Source organism: Mobula hypostoma, chromosome 14 (assembly GCF_963921235.1).
Source record: "Mobula hypostoma chromosome 14, sMobHyp1.1, whole genome shotgun sequence".
NCBI lineage: Eukaryota > Metazoa > Chordata > Chondrichthyes > Myliobatiformes > Myliobatidae > Mobula > Mobula hypostoma.
Window position 1 is genome coordinate 33,193,678 of NC_086110.1, and position 25,076 is coordinate 33,218,753.

General features: G+C 38.8%; 1 protein-coding gene across 2 annotated transcripts in view; it reads left to right on the plus strand.

Moving 5' to 3' along the window:
- The window catches only part of si:ch211-212o1.2 (uncharacterized protein LOC492735 homolog), a 170,167-nt gene extending 148,068 nt beyond the window's left edge, over positions 1-22,099 (plus strand). The window contains exons 4-5 of one of the 2 annotated variants that reach the window (XM_063066915.1): positions 7,919-8,131; positions 18,763-22,099. In XM_063066915.1, coding sequence (XP_062922985.1) covers positions 7,919-8,131; positions 18,763-18,884 — 335 coding nt within the window. In that variant the 3' untranslated portion in view covers positions 18,885-22,099. The remainder of the gene's footprint in view (positions 1-7,918; positions 8,132-18,762) is intronic. The other variant, XM_063066914.1, reaches the window with a different exon arrangement.
- Positions 22,100-25,076: the final 2,977 nt, after the last annotated feature.

The window sequence follows — 25,076 nt, forward strand, 5'->3', positions numbered from 1 at the left end:
GATATAAACTGTAAACAACGTTATTTGGTCAATGAGTGAATGGGAACAGTTAGAGATCGACAGCAGGCAAAGAGGATGAAAGGGTTGTGAATTGTGTACCATCCATTACCTGTCTAATCAGAAACAGCATTTCTCAGAATTGGTGGCGCCTGGGAAGCCACAACATGTACCCTCCCTGCAAGTCAATGCTATCCGGACTTGGTAAAACATTGCTTGCACTTCATCATTGCCATGCCTAAGCAGAGTCATAGAATTATACAGAATAGAAACAGGTCATTTGGCCTACCTAACACATACAAAAAGTTGGAGAAACACAGCAGGTATGGAAAGCAATAAAGAGTCACACTTCAGGCCAACACTCCTCATCAGGACTTATCTCGTCAGTGCTGAGTAAATTGTCCACCTGAGCAGTGTTATTTCCTGCATTTAACCCATAACCCTCTCAATCTTTCCTACCTGCCTCTATAGTTTCCTTTGGAAGCTTGTTCCCGTATGTTCACCACCCTCTTGGTGAAAACATTGACCTTCGGGTCCCTTTTAAATCTTTGCCCTTTCACCTTAAAGCCACACCTTGTAGTCTTAGACTCGCCTAGCCTGGAAAAGAGAAAGACAGAGACCATTCACCTTACCTATGCCTTTCAAGATTTTCTTTATCTCTATAAGGCGTCCTTCAGCCTCCTATGCTCTAGGAAATAAAAAGTCCCAGCTTATTCAGCAACATACACAAAATGCTGGAGGAACTCAGCAACTAAGGGGAATAAACAGTCGATATTTTGGGCTGTGACTTTTTATCAGGACTGGCAAGGAAGGGGATGGAAGCCAAAATAAGGTGGGGCGGGAGAAGGAATACAAGCTGACAGATTATATCTCAGACCCTCCAGTCCTGGTAGTGTCCTTGTCAATCTTTTCTGTATCCTTTCCTAAATCCTGGAACTCTCTACAACACAGCCCTCTGGGAGTTCCGTCACCAGAAGGACTTCAGTGCTTTAGAGTGGCCGCTCACCAGTCACCATGAAAGATTGCAGAACATTTATAAGGATGGTGCTGGGACTTCAGGACCTAGGTTATAGAGAAAGGCTGAATAGGTTTGGACTTAATTCTCTGGAGCGCAGGAGAATGAGGGAAAATCTTATAGGTTATTATAAAATTATAAGGGGTATAGATAGGCGGAATGCATGTAGTCTTTTTCACCGAAGGTTGGGTGAGACTAGGACTAGAAGTCATGGGTTTCTCATGAAAGATGAACTATTCTGAGAGAGGACTTCAGAGAGTGGTACGATTGTGGAATGAACTGCTGGCGAAGGTGGTAGATATGGGTTCAGTTGTAATATTTAAGAGAAGTTTGGATAGGTACATGGATGACAGGGATGAGGAGGGCTATGGTCTTGGGGGCAGGTAGATGGGACTAGGCAGAAGACCAGGTTGGCACGGACTAAATTTACCAAAGGGCACGTATCTGTGCTGTAGTACTTTAGGACTTTATGACTCTTTGACCTTGTCAAGAGCAGTTCTGAACCTGCAATAATCTACAGACCAAGCTCGTGTTGCCCAAATGTTGAAAAATAATCATTAAATCAAAACTCAGCTCCATTTATAGGCATTTTAATCAAATTATTTAAGGCTTGACCACAAGTGAGCTAATGAAAACATACACTCAATTTTTATTGAATTTTCCTTTGTTTTCTTATTGTAAATAAACAGGACGGTTACATAGTGAACAGATTCTTCTTTCAATTATGCACAGAACATTTGCAAATTGATTCTTTCTCTGTGTAAATAGAAAATGGCATGTTTTGGTATAGTATGGAACAATGCATGTAAAATCAATTTTTTTTAGGTTTTGTGATTTTTCTTGGTAATGAGTTGTGGGAGGTATTTAATTTGCAGTCAGCTGCAGTCTCGCACGAACGCAGTTGACCAAATGCTGACAGTATAAGGTATTGCGGGAAAGGTCAAGAACGTAATTAACACAACCGTCTTGGAGAAGTGGAATCATGTAATATTCAAAAATATCTAGAAAGATCAAAATCAGGCAGCATGAGATTAACCCTTGAATGTATGATTATCTACCGAAAAGAACAAACAAAGAGTCAGAGGTAATCTCTGAGAAAGATGTAAATCTGAACTGTTGACAACGATGTGTGAAAAACTCATGTGGGTTCACTATCTGATGTGGAAGTGTGTCAGGAATAATCAACTGCTCTGATAAAATAGCTGATCATCTTTGACAAACTTGGTATTGATTGGTGGAGTGAGATTGAGGTAACACAGTCAGATGTGACATGAACCATCAGTGGGACATAGCATGAGATAAGGCGCAAGCTGGCAGGCAGTAAAGGAATGAAGAGATAAAGAAAAAGCTGCTACAGTCTTGCCTGACTAGGATCAGGCATCCTTTGGTGCTCATTAGAAAATGCAGTAATTCAGAAGGAGGATGATGGCTCCAGTGGTTTCGTGCTCAGCTGCAAACCACACCAATCTATGTTCTGATTCCAAGGGATGTCTGTCACTCAAACTTGTTTGCCTTGGAGGTTGAATCTTCATTTTCCTTAGGTGAGCTGCTAGAGAGGATGTATTACAAGACTGATTTTTGCCATGGGGAAGAGATAAAATATGCGGACGTACCCAGTTTGAATTGTCTACTGCAGGGATGATCTAGGCTCTTAGACAGGACTCTGCCTGCTCAATGCATTCTGCTCTGAAGCAATAATATACTTACTTGAGAGACTGGTATAGTTGGCATGCTGCATGCCGCCTAATTGTGGAGAGATCTTGCTATACAGTGGCTTTTAGCTGGTTATATGTAGGCGGCCTTCTCTGCAACCTTCACTACTGTGAGTACGCAGTCTGCGTGCAGTCCTTTCTTCTATTGTCTAACTTAATAGGCTGGCCTCTCCTGCTTTCATACTTGTAAACCCAGTTATAGCCAAGAATGTCTTGTAATTGCTCGTGTCCCCACACTGTTACTTCAGAGTCCCCCAGGAGTAATACTTGTTTTCTCATTGATTTACATGGTGAAAGGAACCACGGATGTCCAGTTCCACACGTGCACTGAGGCCACGTACCCCTCCATCTCTTACATGCCCTCTGTTATTGCTGTATCATCAAACTGCTCTTCGGACATTCATTCCTCAATGAGTCACGGTTTGCTCAAGGTGAACTTTGTGAAGTCCAAAGTCTTTAGCCATGAACAGAGGTGCCCAAGCCAACTGCTCCATCTCCTTACCAACCTTGAGCTCTGATTTAACTTTCAACCTTGGTATTAAAACAGAACATTGTGGATACCAGAAGGCTGACATAAAATCAGTAAATGCTGAGAACACAGTCAATTAGACAGCTTATTTGGAGGGTGAACATTTTGAATGCTGATGTTTTGTCAGATCTGGAATGAAATAGGAATAAACCGAATTCTAAGATTTAGGGAAAGCAGGGACAGAAGAACAAAAAGGAAAGCCTGTGATTGAAAGACAGAGAGCAAATGACGAGTGATGGCATGTCAGTGCAAAGTGAAAGAAGGTAGGAGGAAGATGTCAGTCTGCAGGAAGTCTACTTGAAGGATATTCGAATCGACCAGAGGAATGTGAAATGAAAGTGGAAGATTTGGAGCCGTAAGCTGAACATGTTGACTAATTAAAGATTTTTAATTCTAGAATCTGGTGAAGTTTCTCCAGCTTATATTATGCTTTGTTGGAATGGTGTAAGGAACTATCAGTAAGGAGATTGAACTGGAGTCCAGAGCTAAAGGGACAGAAATCTTGAAGCTCGGGTGATGAACGGTTTACCTTATGAGGAGTGATTGCGCGATTTGGGTGTACAAGCCGGTGTTTTTGGGAATGAGAGATAATCTTATTGGAAATGTATAAGAGTCTGAGGAGGCTTGTCAGGGTTGATGTTGAGGCCATGATTCCCCATGCATATCCTGGAACACTCTACACCACAGCCCTCTGGGACTTCTCTCACCAGAAGGACTCCAGTGACTTAGAGTGGCCACTCACCATTCACAGTGAAAAGAGTACAAAAAATAAAATTACAAGGATGTTGTTTGTCTCTTGCATTGACTAACGTAGGGAAAAGTAACTTGCTGACTCTTGAATGTATTCAGTAGCTGCTTTAAGTCACCCTCTAACCAATAAGTATTCAAACCACCATGACTACAAGGTGAAGTCTTTAAATGGATGTCTGCAATGACTTGCTCCAACTTCTGGGCATAATATTTACTGGTGTGCTGAAAATATTAGTAGTTTAAATAGTCGTTCTGTCAAGTTTTTAGATTGTTAAATTGAAAAGGTCCTTTTTGATGTGCTGTATGTAATATTTTATCAAATTTGGTGGATATATTTACTATGACAGTTTGTGGTGAAGGTTTAGACTTGAAATAAAACCTCACTTTGCAGATGCTAACTGACTTGTTGAAAACTTACAACATTTAGTTTTTAGTTTAGCAGGAAAGAAGTTGCAAGCTTCAGTTTATGTTGTTTGGAATTCTTTTGCATTTAATTAAGTATCACCTTTTTAACTAGATACTTGCATATAATATATTTTAGTCAGTTTACTCATGCCAAGTTGCAAAGAAAGCAACTTACTCTTTTATACCACCATCTAGTGGTGATATGATAATATGTCATGTTCTGACAACTGTAAATTTAAAAGTTTAAGAACTTTTCTATTAATTATTCATTTTGTTAAAGGACTTTACTTAAGGTAGTGCTTTCACCAATCATTTATCAACACAAAATGATGATTCCCAAGATTATTGACTAGGAAGCACTTAATATGAAGAGTGTGTAGTATTAAGCAAAGTAATTTGATTTGCAGTCTGCTTTTCAAGGCCTGTTTTACAGAATTGGTTCTTTTCAGTATAAACATGGTTTATAAATTTATAATGTGATTACAGCTATTAAGTTTATAATAACCTATTCACTATACCTTTTGATCCAAGACTATTTAATGTGTGACAACTGAGTTAAGAAATTTCTGAAAATTGAGAGTATTTGGGGATTATTACAAAATATACAAATTAGCTTCTTATTTCATAATTGAGTCTGATAAATTTCAGAAAGTTGCTTCTGCTGTGTTTGTGATTTTCTGTGTTCTTGGACTACACTGTGCTTCACATTCTGCAGTAACTCTCCAGTCATTGCATGGAGACACTCAAACTTATTTAATGGATTGGAATTATTTTATTGATTGTCCTTCACACCTATTATAATGCATGTCTAATTCCTATCAGATCGAATTAATGGAATGGTTTCTTTATTTTAAAATATTATTATTCTAAAACAAAAATTGGGAAGTGGAAAAAAAATGCATCAGCAAATAATAAGTCAGTATAATCTTGTGGTAATTACAGTTTTCTGGTGTAACAGTATCTTTGTCCACAGTGATAATAATAGGTTTATCTTGTGCTTGCTTTCATCCTTTCACAATTTCCTGTCGCATAATGCTCTAAGTTATTATTACTTGCTCAGGTGGCAAAAAGTTTTGATTTACCCAATCCTACTGAATAAGAACCAGGCAATGGTTAACTCACCATATTGATCTGAAATAGGTTGACATTTGAAGGAGTGTCAAAATCTCAGTGAAGATTCCCCTGCCCTTAAAGACTGAAGAATTTCAAAGACTGCAACGTCACTGTTTTAACCACTGCTCTCTATGGCAACTACTGTATATTTTAATATTTTATAAAGGGGCAAACACCACAATGTATCCAATTCATGCCATCAAGTAGGATCAAGGATCAATTTTTTTCTTCATGTACAGGTCGAGTACCCCTTATCCGAAATTCCAAAATCAGGAAACCTCTGAAATCCAAAATTTTTTTTGATCCCTGACATGACATCACGAATGGAAAATTCGTCAAGATGCTGGGAAGATTCCCAGGCGATACGCAGGTCTTTGCACACCACAGACAGTTCTGTGAAGTGACTTCGCATGTAATGAACAGAAGTTAATGAAAAACAGAAAAACATGGCAAAAAGTGGAAAATGAAGAGTTCAATCGTGTATTGAAAGAGTGGATTCGTCAGCGATAAAGTGAACATTTTCCGCTTAATGGTATGCTGATCACGAAACAAGTAAAGATCTATCATGACAAACTGAAAATTGAAGGTGATTGTGAATATTCAGTAGGCTGATGTTGAAATTTAAGAAAAGGCACTGCATTAAATTTTTAAAGATTTATGTTGATAATGGGTGGTGGGGTGAAGGTACATCTCTACAAAGGAGGTGTCAGGTGCTCCTTCCCCCCCGCTAGCCTGCAGGTCACCTTTGGGCAAGGTGTAGCCCCCCCCCACCCCCGATCAGGGTCATGTGAAGCCATGGGAGCAGGTGGTGGATGGTTTATATCACAAGTCCTGGTTATGCAAGTACCGATGCCAGGCAGACAATCTCTGAAGAGTATTGATAATGATTGGGGTCACCCATCTTGTAAAGACATTGCCCAGAAGAAGGCAATGACAAACCACTTCTGTAGAAAAATTTGCCAGGAGCAGTCGTGGTCATGGAAAGACCATGATCACGTATGTCACATGCCACGGCACACGTTGAACAAATGAACAATGTGGTGATAAAGTGTCTGCTAATTGCGAAGCAGTAGAGAAATTCATTGATGAGTTTGCCGAGATCGTCACTGATGAAAATCTAACGCTGAACAGCTGCATCAGTATATGTGTGATGAACAAGTGTAAGACAAAGACGGCTTGCCAGTAGCACGTAAATTCAGAGTCAGAAATTATGGTGACCCCAAGCTATCTCATTATATATTACAAACTCCAAACAAAATCCGCAACACTTCTGGCCCCAAGCATTTCGGGAAAGGGGTACTCAACCTGTATTAGGAATTTGCTGTGGTTGTGACAGTTGTGGGAAGGATTTTGATTTTATTCTTTTTACAATGCGTAAGAGTTTTTTTGGTTTATTCTCGGAGTTGCACATTTCTGTGGGATTTAACAGCTCAGTATTTTGATTTCAAATGTTAGAAGATTGCAGAGACTCTTTTTCCATCTGTTGCCTGACTAAAAAGCATTTGGGACTGTTGAAGGCTGCAGAGGACGTGAGGTATTCAGTAGGTTAACCATATAAAGCATTGATAAAGTGGGCCTTTTGCTTTCATCCCAAAACACTGTGCAGGTCAGCAACCTCTTTTTTTCTCCTCGTGCAGACCATCCGACAGGGGAAGTGCTGTTGCCAGGAAAGGAATTCATCACTTCTGGTAAAGCACGGCGTTCTACAACCTTGTGTTTTGAGATTACAATAAAGTGGACTGAAACTTGTGTTTAAATCACAATTTTTTTTTCTGTTCCTAAACTAAATACAAAATTCATGGAATATTTATTTCAGGTTCATGAATGGTTGATAAAAAAATCTTAATTTTTTTTGAGGATCAGAAATCCTTACTTTGAGAACAAAGAGCAAATTGTATAAATTGTTAAATTCACTGGCTCTTTCAAGACAGAGTGTGGCAATATGATATATCTCATTATAATGTAGATCCGTGGTCCTGATTCACCACTGTGGAATTTTTGCATAGTCCATCTTAACTATATCCACTCCAACCTTTTGTTTAATTATAACAGGCCGCCTAATTCTCTGACTGGGCAATGTATAAAATTTAGTTCTGATCTGATTACACAACCTAAGCAGGAAGTACTAAAAAAGTTAGAAATTGTCCTTTGGATTCATTTAGTTTTGTTATTTTAATGTCTAACTGGCTTGTGATTTCCACTTCTCACTCCAGTACCCATGGATCATCATAAATCACTGCAGTTAGATTTGGAAAGCATGTCCAATTGATGAGTATTAACAGAATTATATTAATAATTGTTTTCCTCACAATTATTAGCTAAAAGAAAATTAACTTCACTTGTATCAGTAAATATTTCAGTGAGTACAAATGGCTTTTGTTTTGTTTTCTTTTACAGATGTTGTGTACAGAGCCTACCCCTGGGACTGTTACTTATTCTGTTTAAGCGTATTTGTGACAATGACCAATCAAATTCACAAATGGTCTCACTCGTACTTTGGTCTGCCTCGCTGGGTAAACGTCCTGCAGGACCTCCATGTCATCCTGCCTAGAAAGCATCATCGGATCCATCACATTTCCCCTCATGAGACTTACTTCTGCATTACCACAGGTAAGAGCAGGGCTGTAAATGTACCAGAAATAGAGGTGAAAGACTGTACAGTCAACATTATTCCTGAACCATCACAATTAAATTGAAACAGCAAGTCTTGTTTACAATACGTTTATTGTTTAGTAATTTGCTTATGAATATTTTAGCAGTGGAGCATTAATCTGTAAATTTAATCTCACCCAAAAGTCAAACAATTTTGCTAATATAAATGCTTACTGTGTTAAACAATGATATTGATATGAGACCTGCAGGACGGATTAGAAAATTCATTCATGGCATTTTATTCCTGCTACTGTAGTTGCAAAAGAGGAATCAGCCCTTATTCCACACTGAAGAGACATCAAAAGCTGCCTATGTTCTTTCGGGTTTTGTTTTCATGTCTGACGGTGAAATATTGGTGGCTGAATTTAGGTGCGCACGATACATTTATCATTTGCTATTGAAATTCTTGACCAACTCTTGCTAGCCTAAAGGCTTACAACTGAAATAGTGCTATTTACTTCTCAAAAGTGAGTGATAATGCTGCCAATTTCCTACCTGCTATAGAATGTTTGGACAAGAATTGATTACTTTCCATCCGCCTGTATGAGCCCATCTTTCATTTTCCAAGCTGAGTGGTGCTGTTGCTAAATGTTCTTTTGTTTCAGAGAAGGCAAGGACTAACTACAACACTTGGGTTATCTGGAGGACTTGTTTCAACCAATAGTTATCTGAAGGAAAAGGGGTTATCCCATTCTGCTACAAAGGGCAAGTTCTTCCAGGAGCATGGTGCAAGCGGACAAGAATGTGGCAATGGTCATAACCAAACATCTCAGATCAAGGGCATTTGGAACTTTAATTGTATGTTTCCTATTTGTGATTATAGTTCTTTAATGAAGACCAGGCCTATATTTTACATCCAGAAGCATCCAACTCCAACTTCCAAATTGTTGAGGAAACCAAGCTCACTAACAGCCATCGGAAAAAGTGATGAGTTGTTTTGTAGGACACCAACGATGAGCGTATTTATGAGCAATCCACATGGGAGAGCATCTGTTTCAAGGGAGAATATGGCCTAACAGCCCTCATCTCTCTCAGGAATGATATGTTCTCAGTTCTCAGTAAGCAACACTCTCCACGTTGAATTATTAATAGCCTACTGTCAGTAGTAACAAATAGACTCGAATAAAGCAGAACCAGTAGAAAACAAGAAAAATTGGCTGCACAGGGATCAATCAGAGGCTTGAGGTAGCCTTGTAAAACTGTTTCTTAGTTACAGTGTTTCAAAAAAAATTTGTTAAAACGGACATGCTTTCATGTCTTTTGTTCAGTTTCATTTGCGTTAGAGTTATCATGAAAGCCTGCTTCAAAATTGGATCGGAATATTCCACAATACACCAAAAATGCAAGTGCCAGCAGGTTATTTATTATTCTAGTACCATAGCAGAAATGCTATCTTGATCAGTAAAGCTGTTTATTTCGTGTTTTAGCACATTCATTCTCAATTATTAAATAATTGATCGTAGTTAAATGATAGCATTTGGATGTTTTCTCATTGAGAAATGCAGCCACGCTTTTCTAAGTTATTCATGCAGTGATGAGGTGGACATGTTGGGTACATGACAAGATGTATAGAGAGATGTTTCAGATTACATCCTTCAATAAACAAGATTTCTTTGCTGTCATACTTAACAATCAGACACCAAAACATCAGTGTTCTCTGCTAGGAGCCCCATTAGATGTATACCGCAATGAATATAGTTGTGGTGTTTCTGGTTTATCACTCTGTTATTCTTCGTGCTTTGTAATATCCATTTCTCTGAAACCCCATCAACCCTGATATTCTCAAGGCCAGACAAACTACTCTTAGATTACAATATTTACTCAGCTTGACCACACTGACTTTATTTCTGTCATATTTTCGTTTATTTTTCATGTAAATTTAATGTATAATTAATGCTCCAAATTGATAGGATTTGTCAGGCTGTATGAAAGAACAGTACCGTGCTACATTTGTACACTCTAATATTTAGAGTTCAATATTGATTTAGGCTTCTTTGCCATTCTGGCCTTCCTCAGATGTTTTTGGAGAATTGTATAGATCTACCCATTTTAAAGGCCAAAGATCTGTTATAGTCAGGAATTTGTTTGTCCTCTCCCAGGCTTGGAAACTAATATGGAACTTCTGAAACCCAAAGAGCAACTTTAGAAGGCAGAGAGAGAGAGATTCCCAAAAACTGACAACCTGAAATCCTTGGACGACAAATACTTAAGAGACTAATTCATCTTTTGGAGATAATATTATTTAAATTTTTTTTGCTTTTCTGCTAAAAACTAAATTTGACATAATATGAGATTGCGGCTGTACCTGAACCTCACGTAAAACTAACATCTGCAAGAACTCTGTGGCTCAGACATCTGTGGACGCTGCAGTGTTTGGAAAAGTGCATGTGCAAATTTTGACGTGGTGTATTTAGAATCTTTTAAAATGGGAAATAAATTCTGATGATGTGCAATTTATTACCTGGGAGAATCTGATCTAATGATCCCACTGAGGAAAATTACATCTTTACACATTTTGATACTTTTCTAATATTTGGAAATCTGCTTTGATGTGTCAATTGAAGCCAAATAAACTAAAAAAAAGTTTTTTTTCATATGATTTGTGAGTTTGAGATCATTGGAAGTTTATGTACAGTTGATATATGCAGTGGTGTACAAACATAAGGAGTAAGCCATTCGACCTCTCAAGCTTGCCCCAGCATTCAGTATGATCTTGGCTGATCTATTCTAAACCTCATCTCCTGTTATATGTTTCTTGTAGCCACAATTCCCTTGCTGATATCATGACCTACTGAGATCTGATTGATAGGTGGTTGTTAGGTTGTAATTCTTTCGAGCTCTTTCAGTGCAAGAAGATGTCTCACTTCATTTAAATTAGGAGGATTCAACATAATCATGTCCAAATAACTTTTGACCCAGGCTTTCCTCTGACATCCAGCTCTGTGTTGACCAAACGTACAGAAGATTGGTGACTTCTCCATACCAGGCCCAGGGGGAATCACACTCAATCCATTTCACAAAGACATCTCTTGCAGACTGAGTGAATCCAGAGAGATGGCAGTGTTTTGCAGAAGTACAAGGGTCCATTTACCACACCCCCCCAACACTTGAACCTGCAATCCGAGCGTGGAGCAGTGGTGACTGAAGTGGAGAGGACCAACAGTTAAGGTAGTGAGAAGTCCCTTAATGATCTAGTCCAATGATTTTTCTTTCAGAATTAGGAAAAGTTAGAAGTAAAGATTTTTAAGATGTAAGAATAAGCAAAAAGGGAGAAAGGAACGTTGTGCTTGGAAGGCAAGGAAACTGCAAGGAGATGGAGGATGTAGACGAGACAGGTAAAGAAATAAAGGACTGGTGGTGACGAAGTGTGGATGGACGAAGCGGAATCATCATCGAGTCATAGAGGGCTACAGCACAGTAACTGGCCCTTTGGCCAATCTAGACATGCCAAAATATTATGTTGCCTGATCTGCACCTGGATCACAGCCCTCCATAACCCTCCCATCCACGTACTTATCCAAATTTCTCTTAACTCTTGAAATTGAACCCACATCCACCACTTCCGCTGGCAGCCCTCACCATCTTCTGAGTGAAGAAGATACCCCTCAGATTCTCCTTAATTGTTTCACCTTTCACCCTTAACCTATGACTTCTAGTTTGAATTGGATTGAATGATCTTTATTGGCATTATACATAGGTACAATGAAACTCCATTTGGCTTCCTCTCAGGCAATTAAATAAAGCGGTAGATAAAAACAAGACAGTAATAGAAAAGTGGTAGTAAAGAGATAAGTAGCAGAAAATAAGTTGCAGCAGCACCAGAATATCACAGTAATGCACAAAGTGCCGTTAGTGCAAGTATTTGAGTCCTTGTGTATGCATGTGTGTGCTCACAGTTTCAGTCATTGTTCTGTGGGAGTGGTGTGATGGAGGCCACAGCTCTGGGATAGAAGCTGTTCCTCAGTCTATTTGTTCTGGTTTACTCAGTCTCAGTGGAAAAAGCCTGCTTGCATTTACCCTGTTTATATCGTTCATAATCAAATCCATCAAGTCTGATCTGAAATTACAAATGAGAAAATCTGAAATAAATACAGAAAATGCTGGTGGTGTTCATTGTCTGAAATTGTAGAAGTCAGTGTAGAAAGGCTGCAATCTTTCATTTTAAGTGTCAACAGAAGAATCTAACAGGCTGACGACTGAGTGGGGACTGAGGAGAGAATTAAAGTGACAGAAAACTTGAAGGTTAGGATCTAACTTGTGGATCCCTACTTTGCATTTGGTCTCCCAGGGTAGAGAAGACCTCATTGTGAGCAGGAAGTACAGAAAGGGAGTTTAGGACCCTGAATGGCAGGAAACATGACGGACAAGGGCCCCTGTGCTGTTTTAAGTGTTGTCACGTACACCCTATGACGTGATTGCCAGAGTACATGGGCTGTGCCTGTACTGGTGCAGGTTCGGAATGACTCCTTACTCTGATTTCCCACCATACCTACTGTCCTGATTCAATCAGAGAACAGTAGATGCTCACTGTTCCTCAGCATGGTTCAGTATACTGACATTTGTCCCTTATACTCCTTTGGGTGTTTGCCCTTTACAAATGCATTATCTGACTCTTCTGAATTTAATTCCATTTTTCTGCCCAGCTGCTCCATCCATTAATCCTTTAATAGTCTGCAACTTTCTTCCTCATTAGCAAGGTGATCATTTTTGTAACATCAGCATACCTTCTTAATTACAGCTGCTGCATATTAGTGTAAAGCATTAGTACACACCACAAAAAGCAAAGGACCTACTACAAACAGCATTCTTGTCTCTGAAAAATCTCATTTTTTATATACAGTGTATATATATACACACACACACACCAACTTCTCACTTTCACTTGGATCTTTCATTTGTCTTGTCAGTCTGCCTTGAGCAATCTTGCCAAACTCTTTGTTACAGTTAAAGTTTTATCCTCAAAGATTCTTTTTACTACCTGATCAAGAAGTCAAGAACATATTTGTATTTGTAGTCATTTCGTGCCATACTACAAGCCCAGATAATTCCTTGTTGCAGTTTGGGAAATATTTTATCAGGCTTGGAGATTTTAAAATGCTAAAACACTTCCTGGCTATCACACTCAATAACGTTGTGTTTTTCTTAACTCCTTTGTGAAGACCATTACATGATAGACATTTAGCCTGTCTTTTTGTTAAGCTCCAGTAAAACATTATACAGTGCAGAACAGGCCCTTCTGGCCCTTTGAGTCACTCCCCCAGCAACCCACCGACTTAACCCTAGCCTAATCACAGGTCAATTTACAATGACCAATTAACCTACTCACCAGTACATCTTTGGACTGTGGGAGGAAACCAGAGCACTTGGCAGAAATCCACTCATTCCATGCAGAGGACGAACAAAATCATCATAGAGGATGCTGGGATTGAACTCCGAACTCTGACGCCCTGAGACGTAATAGTGTCACACTAACCACTACGCTATATTGGCACCCGATTATCTTTTTGTCCCTAGTAATGACTTTCTGTTTCTTTGTTATTAGCCTTTATGTTTATAAAACATCTTTGATTTTTCCTTAATTTTCTTTGCTAATGCTTTTTTAATGCACTTCCTTTGCCTCCTTAATTCCTTTTGTAATTTTGCTCCTGCTGTTTCGATACTCCTCCAGGCTTTCTGTAGGTGTTGCATAAAGCCGAAGCTCTCATGTTTCTTAGTGTTCTGTATTCAGGGTGGACATTGGGGATGTGGTAAAAAATTTTAGCAATGTACAGTGCATTCCTGTGAAATTCAGCCATTTGAATTGAACCAGTGCATGTTGAGTCTTATTACTTTCACAGTTGCAGTAGGATCTCAAAGCTATATACTGACAAGGTTAGTTGGTCTGTCCAGTCCTTTTGAGGTCGTTCATCAGATTCTGATAATTCAGCTTCAATCTAGGATTAAATTGGGTGTTTTCAAGATTTGGATAGATCGTAACATACTGAGTATTTATAAGAGCAAAATAAACAAATTAACAAAGTTGCAGCAAATCAATTTGTTTATTGTACCTTGTCTATCTCTTGGCATTAAAGTCTTGAATCTCATTGATATGTTATAATGGCTCCGAGTAGAATTTTACCAGTTTAAGTGAAGCAGGTTAGGGAACTCTAGGTGTGCACTGTCAAACATGGAAGTACTGAATGCACTAAGAGATTTGAAAAAGTGACTATGTTTGTTTTCTCCATGTGGATTCCACAGAGTGAGTTCTATCTTCCAGAGGTTCTCTATCACAAGCTAGGATCACCGCTTGGCTTCTGCCCCGGGTTGAATTGTCTCGGTATTGGGATTGGTTTATCATTGTCACAGGCAGGTACCAAAAGCTTGTCGTGCACACTGTTCAAACAGACCAGATCATCGCACAATGCACTGAGGTAGAACAAGGTAAAACGAACAAGGCAGAATAAATTACAAAGGCTACTGAAAAGTGCAGTGCAGGAGAACAATAAAGTGTAAGATTATAATGAGGCAGTTTGTGAATTCAAGTCCATTTGATCATACAAAAGCTCCAATCGAGATTCTGAAAACAGCGGGATAGAAGCTGTCGTTCAGTCTGGTGGTATGTACTTTCAGCTTTTTGTATTTTCTACCCCACAGGAGGGGGGGGGAGAAGACAGAATGTTTGAGGTGGGTGGGGCCTTTGTTTTATTGGGGATTAGGAATTATTTGAGATTAATTTAATATTTTTAAATTAATTTAACTATCTTTAAAATATAACCTGAATAATTTTGAATATTGGATAATTTTAGTGCTATGTAAAAGGCTGCCAAGATCTTTAAGCAGGGTAGGCTGGGGCCGAGGCAGTGCTGGGTGGAATATAGTAGTTTGCCGGCCAGCTGGATAGACTGACTCCCTGCATAAGGGTCTGACGAGAGTGAGTTTGTGTTGATGCCTTCCATAGCCAGTCATGTGATCATTCTGTTGTCATTGCTTAATGAAATCCATACTCCACCAGTTGTGTTGCTCTCAAGAGGATACATTTGACCACAGAAAAGAAAAACAATACCATGGTGAAAATTCTTACTGAATGTAGAGGGCAGCACAGTGGTGTATTAAGAGAGGCACTGCCTCACATCTCCAATAATCCAAGTTCAATCCTGACCCTGGCACTGTCTGTGTGGAGTTTGCATGCTCTCCCTATGTGCATTTCCATCAAATACTCTGGTTTCCTCCCATGATTTTCTAAATGGAGAGAAAATACAAGAGAGAGGTTGAAAGGGACTTGGGAGGATTCCCAGAAGGTTAATTTGCCAGCTGAGTCTGTGGTGAAGAAGGCAAATGCAATGTTAGCATTCATTTCAAGAGGACTAGAATATAAAAGTAAGGATGTTATGTTGAGACTTTTTATAAAGCACTGGTGAGGCCTCACTTGGAGCACTGTGAGCTGGTTTGGGCTCCTTATCTTAGAGAGGATGTGTTGAAACTGGAGGGGGCTTAATAGAGATTCACAAAAATGATTCCGGGATTAAATGGTTTGGTACATGAAGTGTGTTTGATGGCTCTGGGCCTGCACTCACTGTAGTTTAAAAGAATAAGCGGTGACATAATTGAAACCTATTGAATGGTGAATGGCTTTGATAGAGTGGATGTGGAAAGGATGTTTTCAATGGTAGGAGAGTCGAAAAGCAGAGGACATAGCCTCAAAATAGAGGGGCGTCCTTTTAAAACAGAGATGAGGAAGTTCTTTAGCCAGAGAGTGGTGAATCTATGGAATTCTTTGCCACAGGCAGCTGTGGAGGCCAAGTCTTTATGTATATTTAAAACAGAGGTTGATTGGACAGGGCATGAAGGGATAACAGGGAGAAGGCAGGAGTTTGGAGCTGTGAGGAAAATTGGATCAGCCGTGATGAAATGGCGGAGCAGACTCAATGGGCCAAATGACCTAATTTGGCTCCTAGATCTTACAGTCTATGCCAAAGATGTGAAGGTTGGTAGGTTAATTGGGCTCTATAAATTTCCAATTGCCTCGAGTATTGGGGTGAATGGTAGAATCAGTGGATGGGGGCAGAATTGATAGGAACATGGGAGAATAAGATGCAAGGTTGGTGTAAATGTATGCTTGATGTTTGACATGGACTGAAAGGGCTGTTTCCAGGCTGCAAGACTCTATAACTCATAATTATTTGATAATTAAACTTAAACCATTCTATAGTCCTGTTAGAGTGATGTTTCTTTACAACTTTAAATATCTCTTTGAAGGTTTATACAGACCTTCGCAAACATATTCTTGTTGTCTGGGAGAGAGAAAATAAAACGTTAAGAATTTTTCTGCTTTTTGAGAATGGAGGGAATGTTTGATTGTAAATATTAATTGAGTGGCCGTTGTGGACTGGATCAATTTGAATTTGGATTTTAAATGTGCCTTACCCAAACAAGAGTTCATTTTCAGGATGTAGACTTTTCAGTAAAGTAGCTTTTCTGATCCTTCTCAGTTTCCTAAAGTCTTTACAAGGTGGCTTCAGTCTGCACGGTAGTTGTGGTGTACACGTTTTCCTTGTCATATTCATTTGTGCACAGAGGAAGCTGATGATCAAACCAGGACAGTGAGTTGTTGATCTGCCAAGTAATCCAAGGCTGGCAGACTTTGGTCAGCGGTAGGACTTTGAAATTCACACACTCATGAGGCACATTTTTTGTCAGTTGAGCAAAGATCTGCACTGCTGGCAGAATGCACAAGCCACAGTCTTGTACTTTCCTAATTGTCTCTTCCTGACAGCTTTTGAGTGAAATTTGCTCCTGTAGATCAAAACCAACCATTGCCGATTCTTGTCTGGTTCATCCGCAGGAGGGATCAAGACTGCACTCACTGTAAGGGAGGGGCAAAAAAAGGGCTTCTACAGTTGTCAAGGGTTCTGCTTTGTCTCTTTCCCTGTTGACACACAATGTCACCCCCAAGCCCTGAGACAAATAGTGTAGGCAGGTGGCTGTCAGTGTAACCCAATCACTTGAAATCTTATGCAGGCAGGTTGTTGGACACTTCCAATCATTGGCTGAGTTTGATGGTTTAGCTGGAAATCATGATAATAATCCCCATGCCAACAGATGGAAGGAGGGTGAATTAATTACTATTTAGATATGATGCTCACCCCAAGGACTGCCCCTCTGTCCATTTACCTGCTGGTAATCTATGGCATGAGATTTCCCCCAGTAGATTTACTGCCCATCCGCAATGGTAGGTAAACTTTCCTCTGAATTTGTTCAAGACAATTTCTGCAAATCAGATTGAACTGTCAGTGGATACAATAAATCTTAAGCTCTTGTCTCAGGAATAACTGCTGCATCTTACAGTGGAAAAAAGGCCCTTTGCTCCAACAAATACACATTGGCTGTAGTGCCCTATGTGAGCCTTTTCCCACTCTGACTATGCAATCACAGCAGTATTATTGTCTGTTCTAATTTGCTTCCAGTGTGCTCACCTAGGCTCCCATTAAATATACCTTTATTTGTCACCTCAATTTCTCCTTGTGGGGGAAAGTTTCATAGTTTAATCACACCCACGGCAAACAAAAACTTTCTCTTGGATTTACTAGTGGCTATTTTATATTTAAAGTCTCTCTTTTATCTTTAAAGCTTCTTTTTCTAGTCTCACTCAGAAGTGTAAATGTCATCTCAGTATCTGCCAGATCAAACCACTCATCATTTTGAAGATCTTTTCAGGTCTTGTTTAATCTTTGTAGATAGTTCAAAGAATCCTAAGCCTTTTGTACTCTTTCCAGTGCTTTTATATTAATCTTATAGTTGCAGACCGGAGTTGTTCACCGTGATATCGGTGTGGTCCAATCATAGTTCAGTATGCTTAACATAACTTCTTTCTTTTTCACACACAAATGCTGGAGGAACTCAGCAAGTCAGGCAACATCTACGGAGGGGAATAAACAGTTGACGTTTCAGGACCTTTCATGAACACGCCAGCATTTTGTGTGTGTTGCTCAAGGTTTCCTGCGTCTGTTGCATTTCTTGTTTATTTTTTCTATTTCAGTTCCAGTTCTCCAGGAGAACTTAATAAACTGAAAGTTATGATGCATTATTTTGCTTTACTGATCTAATATATCATTGCATTTTGGCTTGGTGTGCACTCAAATCACCTAACATTTCTGCCTGCTTGCTTGGATCTTGTGAATGATTATTTTACCTTGATTTCTTCAATAACCTTTTAATGGCTGGAGGCAGACCATTTTCTTCGCTGCTGCTCTTTTTTCCCCCCTGTCTTTCACTGAAGGTTTTTTGTCTTGTGAGAGCATAACAGCATTTAACCTTCAAAGCTATTGCAGTTCTTTAATTTAACAGGCTCTCAGTCAGTCAGTGTTTTTGATGCTTGAAAACTCTCCTCACATATGTTAATGAGGCAAGTTGCAAATAGGATCAAGATCTGAAAAACTAAATTAGAAATTTTCCCATTAATAGTATGATGATCGATAAAGGAATTTATATTACGGAAATGAACTACATTTGACAATGATGCTGAAATTTTGTTTCACTGAAGATCAAAATGTTTGAAATTTGTTTTGTGGTGTGCACTCTTAATTTGATGCAAATCTTCTGTGTGTACTCAGGATGGCTGAACTACCCGCTTGAAAAGATGGGATTTTGGCGGAACTTTGAGTATCTCATAACAAATATAACTGGGCACAAACCAAGGACTGATGATATGAAGTGGGCTCACAAGGTGGAATAAAAGACTACAAACAGACTCATGATGTGGAAAACTGAGGAGACACGCCATGCTTAAGAAATGAAGACACATATAATTAATTCTCCTACCCTTGTCCAGCACTTAGAAACTTACATTGTTACATGATGTGATATATGCTTGAACAACTTTTTATTTGCCATTCTAGCAAGCTGCTTATGTCAGTCCAAACATAATTTTAACAATAATCCTTTGTTTGCCATTCGACTATTATGCAGATGTTGATTATTCATATGTTATTTTGTACCTAGTATATGATTAGAAGTAGCACCAGCAACGCAGACAGCAAATAGAAAGTGCGAATTTTAAAATAATCACAAGAATGACTGTACCCTTATCAGCCTTAAGCACTTTAAAATTGATTATAATCCTCGTAAATGGAATGATTCTGTACAGAATTTAATATAAAAGATTATTTGAGTTTTATACTGGAGTTGTGTAAATGTAAGTTTGTTTTTGTGCTCCAGCACTCTACATTGAGATAACACATCATAATATAGAACCAAGTCAGAGAAACTTCACACTCCTGAAGCAGCCTCACTGTTGCATCTTTCTATAAGTTTTTGACAGATCACTTGAAAACTTTGCCATTTAGTTGTGCAACCAGTCAGGCAAGAAGTTAATAAGTCTGACTGGCAACGATTATTTTCCATGGGGATGGATCATATGTCACTCTAAGAATAAGTCATTTGATCCCAAGGGAAAGGGCATACACATCCTATATAGTTGTTCATATTCACTGCAAGCCCTATACTATACCATGATCAATCCCCACTCCCTGCAGAAATCGCATGTCCCTTTATGCTATAAAGCCACATCTAGTTAAGCTGATCTAAAAGTGCGTTTCCTCTTCTGTTATCCTGTAGTCGGTTCAGTTCATTAATAGCTACTCATTTTGTCCTGACTGCAATATTGTTTCCTGGTCATTGATCGAAGATATATATAAACCAGCATCAGTCCAGCAAGATGCATGACATCTTGTTGCATGCATGTGCTCTGACAGTGCTCAGAAATCTTGCCTGACGCATTGACAGCAGACGGTTATGTTTCACTTGTCATGCTGTCCAGCAACTAAATTCTGATGATGATCCTGAAATGTAAATGTGATTCAGATCACAATACAGATCTGGCAGTCTCTCTCCCATTTTAACTTTTTTTCTTGTGTTATCTATTGTATGTCCATGTCAGTCTTCCGAAGTTCTCTTTAGTTCTCCAGTAGGTCTTAGGTAGTAATCTCTCTCACATACTTACTCTCTCTCTATCTCTCACTCTCTCTCTATCACTCCCTCTCCATCACTCTCTCTCTATCTATCTCTCTCTATCACTCTCTATTACTCTCTTTTTGGTCCATTTTTTATTACCTTTTTAATTTCACTATTTTACTTAACTGTTAACCTTCATCAAGGCGCTATTAATTTCATCTGTCCTGATGATTTGGTTTCTAGCAAGATAAACCTCTTTATTCTCTTTCTGACACTTTAGTTTCACCACATAGAGCATATAAGCGTATCAGAAATATTGCTCCATATGGAGGGATATGATAGAACTGCATTTCTAATTTATCTTTGTTGAGTTATCAGGTCAACTCTCTCGTGTAGATTCAAATTCCATTGCCTAGCCCAGAACTGATCACACAGCTTCTTAGCAAATGGAAGAGTGTACATCAAAGTTCAGAAAAGATTTGCTTCATCTGTTCTAAGTGTACATAAAGTATGGCGAGTGCAGGCTACATTTAATTTCTAAATCAAAGTGAAACAAGTGAATAAGCTGGATCATTATTTATGAGTTGTATATGAAATGTTATTTTTGTGCTGGCTTACTGGGATACAAAGCTGTCTATGTTAAGTAGAAACCCAAACCACCCTCTAGTATCACTTGTTTGTTAGGTGAACTCTTCCACCTGTTCCAGTTTTAAAACCACAAATGCTGAAAATGCACTTTGGACTTTGAATATCCATCAGCTTTCCTCAAAATCATAAACATGACTTTACTCTTCTCTCATCTTGAATATTCAAACTGCTTTCTTAATTTCTAGGGGCTAAGTTGATTTAAAGTTCCAACTGTGATTACTGGTCTCAGATTTTAAAAAAAGTATTTCTGTCCATTAAAGTTTGAGAAAGTTTGCATGCTCCTTGATGTTTTCTATTCCCTTTGTGCTATTCATGTGCTTGACAGTTTGGATCATATTTAGGACATCCACTGAGTTTTTCACATAAGAAGCTGCACTTTTGTGTTATTTTGTACAATCATCAAGGTTAATCCTTTTCCTGTGGTGAAAGCACAGTATTGGTCACAGTTGGAATTATTGCTAAACAATCATCCTCCTGTCAGGTTTACATTTTTGTGCCTCAGCTCATTCACAGCATGTGGAAGCTCAATGTAAAGCTAACGGATGATGGTATAGAGCGTATCAGCTTGGGAGCATGCATGTGTCCATGAAGGTATTTTGGGCAAAGTTATGGAGGAACTGGAAGGTATGAATGAGAATCTTGACTGCATTGTGTGGGCCACATGAAGAACACGGTGATGTCAATCATTGAATTACCCTGTATTTTAGTTGAGATGTTTACGGAGTCAAAAATGCTTTTACTTCCCACAAACCAGTTGTCAGAAGAGATGAGAAAAGAAGGAAGCGCATGGATTATCAATTGAAAGCGCTTGATTCTTGCAGCAATTAATTGCAACCCTCTCACTTTTGATAGTAGATTACCATCATATTCTGCAGTACCAAGCTACAGCATGCTTATTTCCCATGGGCTTTGCTGCATTGTATCTTTAGCTCCCAAGGGTGCTCTCATTTCCTGCTGTGACTCCTCAGGATACATTGTCATTATGCAGTTGTTAGATCCTCCAGTATTTCAGTTTCTTAAGGTGCCTTGCCATATTTTTGACTCCTCTTCTCTTCCTTTTTAAAAACATTTGAGTCCTGGAGGGTTTAGCTCCTGACCTGCTTGGAGTGGTCCACTAACTTGTCAAAGTGTCTTAATTTTGTGTGTGAGTCTAGGCTGTGATAATTACCAGGCTGTTCAGCTGTGGAAGATTGCAAACCTAGTGCAGTGCAATTGGCACCTATATATGAACAACTTAATAAGACTCAGGAATTAGAGCCTTGAATGTGTTCTCCCTCCCATAGCTCAAGGGACAGAATGACAATAATAGTATCTTACCCAGCTGAGACTAGCTAACATAGCACAGGCTAATAATGAGTCTTTGTGGCTTAATGCATTTACCCGTTAGGCTTTTGGGGCAGATGTTTATATTTCTTTCAATGAATTTGTGTGATGAATATTCTTTGTCTCAACAATCTTTAAATCACTTCTTATTTGTCATTATATGCTTTCTGTCTAAAAACATTTGGTACTTTCCACAAACCGGCAACATAGAAGCAGGTTATTATGAACTCCCCAACTGTGCTTAATGCCCACTAGTTATCAGGTTGTTCAGGTAATACATAAGTAAATCAGAGAATATATTCCAATTAATTACTTGAATGTGATAGCAAGAGGAAATGATTTTTAATGTTGCTATTGCGAAACCAGTTTTGTGCATGTGCAACTGCATTCTTTTGCTTACTTTTGACATGTTTAATGACAGAAGAATATTTGATCATAGAAATGAAAATGAACTTCAGCATTTGCGTGGTGTTGGATTGTGTGAACTCCAATTGGCAATCGATGAAGCGAACTGCTGACAGAGATGAGACAAGGAAGCTTACAGTTTGCAGCTATTCTGAATATATCCCTGAAGTAAAGTAAGTCAAATGTATTAAGTACCAAGAAAAGAGTAAACGTCAACAACAATGCACGGAACCATGGCTGTACAGGGGAAAAGAAGCTTCACAGGGAGAGGTAAACCATGTCCCAAGTGTCATCGCAGACCAGGCTCAGCAGTTCCTTGGCGCTGGAACCGTGGGTACGGAGAAAGTTGTTCCATGCAGTGCTACTGGAGCTAATTTCTTCATTCCTGTGGGGCTCGAGATGTCTCCTGACGATTCAACTTTTTGCTAAAGCAGCCCGAACAAAGAGAACTATATATGTAAACAGGAACAAAAGAAATCCAAAAATTAAGAATTTGCACCTCAGTTTGAATGGATTGGTCTGACTGACATGAGGGATGTCTATCACACCATGCTGTTTTATTTTCTTATAAAACCTGCCTAAATTGAACAGTTGATCCTGGAACAATGCCTTCCATATTCCTCTCGGCAGATTTATTTTAGGGCTTGGGGGAGCTGCACGATACTCCTTTGTGTATTTATCAGAGCTGGTAGATTATTTTGTGTGGAGTACTAATATTGTGCAATGGAATAAAGACAAGTATGCATTATATGAAAAATAACTTTAATAGTGCCCTGGGATAACAAAACATAAACAAAACAAAAATTACTAGAGGGAGGATTCTATCTGAAAAAGTCAAATGGATGGACTTGCTTTATGGTACGCTACTGTACGTGTGAAGTTAAAGATAGGGTCCAATAACTCCCAGGATCTCAAATTGTCTTTATTATTCTACACGTTTCATATCTCACCCTTGACTCACATGTGCCATCTACTGAAATTTAATAAATAAATATACTGTAATTGAAAAAGAAAATGATTCTTTTAAGTTTCTTATATGACTGCTTGAAAAAGTGATGTCAACAGGTAAATACAATTGGGCCATGCAATAAGAAAGTAAGAAATGAATAGATAATTACCTACTTTCCTATATTCAAGCAAGTAGGAGCCAGGTGATCAATCCAGAGATTTATAAATGCAGAGCACAGGTGGTTCTTGCCATCTGTGAGGCATCTCTCTGCGTGAATATTTGATGAATGTAAAATTACCTGAAAAAGAGGCAGTTGTGGTTCTTCAAGTGTGTTCATTGCTATTTGCTGCTTTGGTTTTTTGAGATTTCTGTTTCCTTTATTGGCTGTAGTAGAATTATAGTATCACCCAGTTCAGAAGGTGGCCATTGAAACATTGAGCCCTGTCATCTGTTTAAAATTTTTCTCCTATTTGCTCCCTTACCCTTAACCCTGCAAAATAGTCCCCGTCTGATACATGTCCGATTCTATTGTGGCGTATCTTGAAAGGACCTTCTAGAAGAAAGCTGTCAAAAGACTGACCATGGATAGAGATCACTTCTGAAAGATATGATTGAATAATCCTTGACAATGGATTCATTCATCCTCCTTTCATATGACTGTGGTCTGGTGCCAGGAGAAAACTGGGTCATGAAGCTAAAACAAATTGGGTGATATGTTTAATTTTCCATAAGAGAAAGATTTTCAGCACTTCCACAAGATACTAAATATTGTGATTTCTCTTTCACACCGTGGGGAATTTGGAATTCCATTTGAGGAAAAATGTAGGTGTGTAGTGTGTGTTGCCAGTTAACTAAATTTATTCCCTTTCTAAATTAAGTTGGATACTCTTGTGATTCATATGATCTCGGAGGAGTGCAAAAAACAAATGTGGTACTGCCAATTTTTGCACCTGGTGTTTATTGTCAGAAGGACAGACATTTGCCCTGTAATTCTGAGTCTATCTTAACAATTTGGATTTCTCTAGTACTTATCCCAACTTAGCAATGTCTTGAGTGTTAGCATTTACCATCTGCTGACAGGAGGAAAGTTGATGCATGGTGGGAAATCTTTAAGACAATGGTCCCATATTAAATAATTGGTTTGAAAATAAAATACAGAAGGATGAGAAGTGCACAAGCCTAAATTTGAGTTTCTGTTGGCTCGAGGCATTTTGCTGATACCTTCCTGTGTAAATCAACGATTGGAAGTGGCTTCACTTCAAACTGTCTACTGTAGAATAGGTGGTAAAATATAGAATAGGTTGATTTACACTTCCAGCAAACTAAACGTTAAAAGAAAATTACTTCCACGTAATGAAATAAGTTTTCCACCACTAGCTGGTGCTAAAGCTATAGCAAAGTAGTGAAGAAAGAACCCAATTTTTATGAAACAATGTATTTGACGGAAAATTTTTAACTACAATCCTGTGAAGCAGCTTGAGACATTTCACTACATTTAATGGCACAATTTACGTTCAAGTTGTTTTGCACAAAACCAGCAAACAGCTTTTGTCTGTTTCTCAGTCAGTGTTGAAGTAGATGTTTACATATAATTCTATAGTTTGACTTCTTGAGTCACAAGATACCATAGTGGCTGTTCCAGCAGGATGA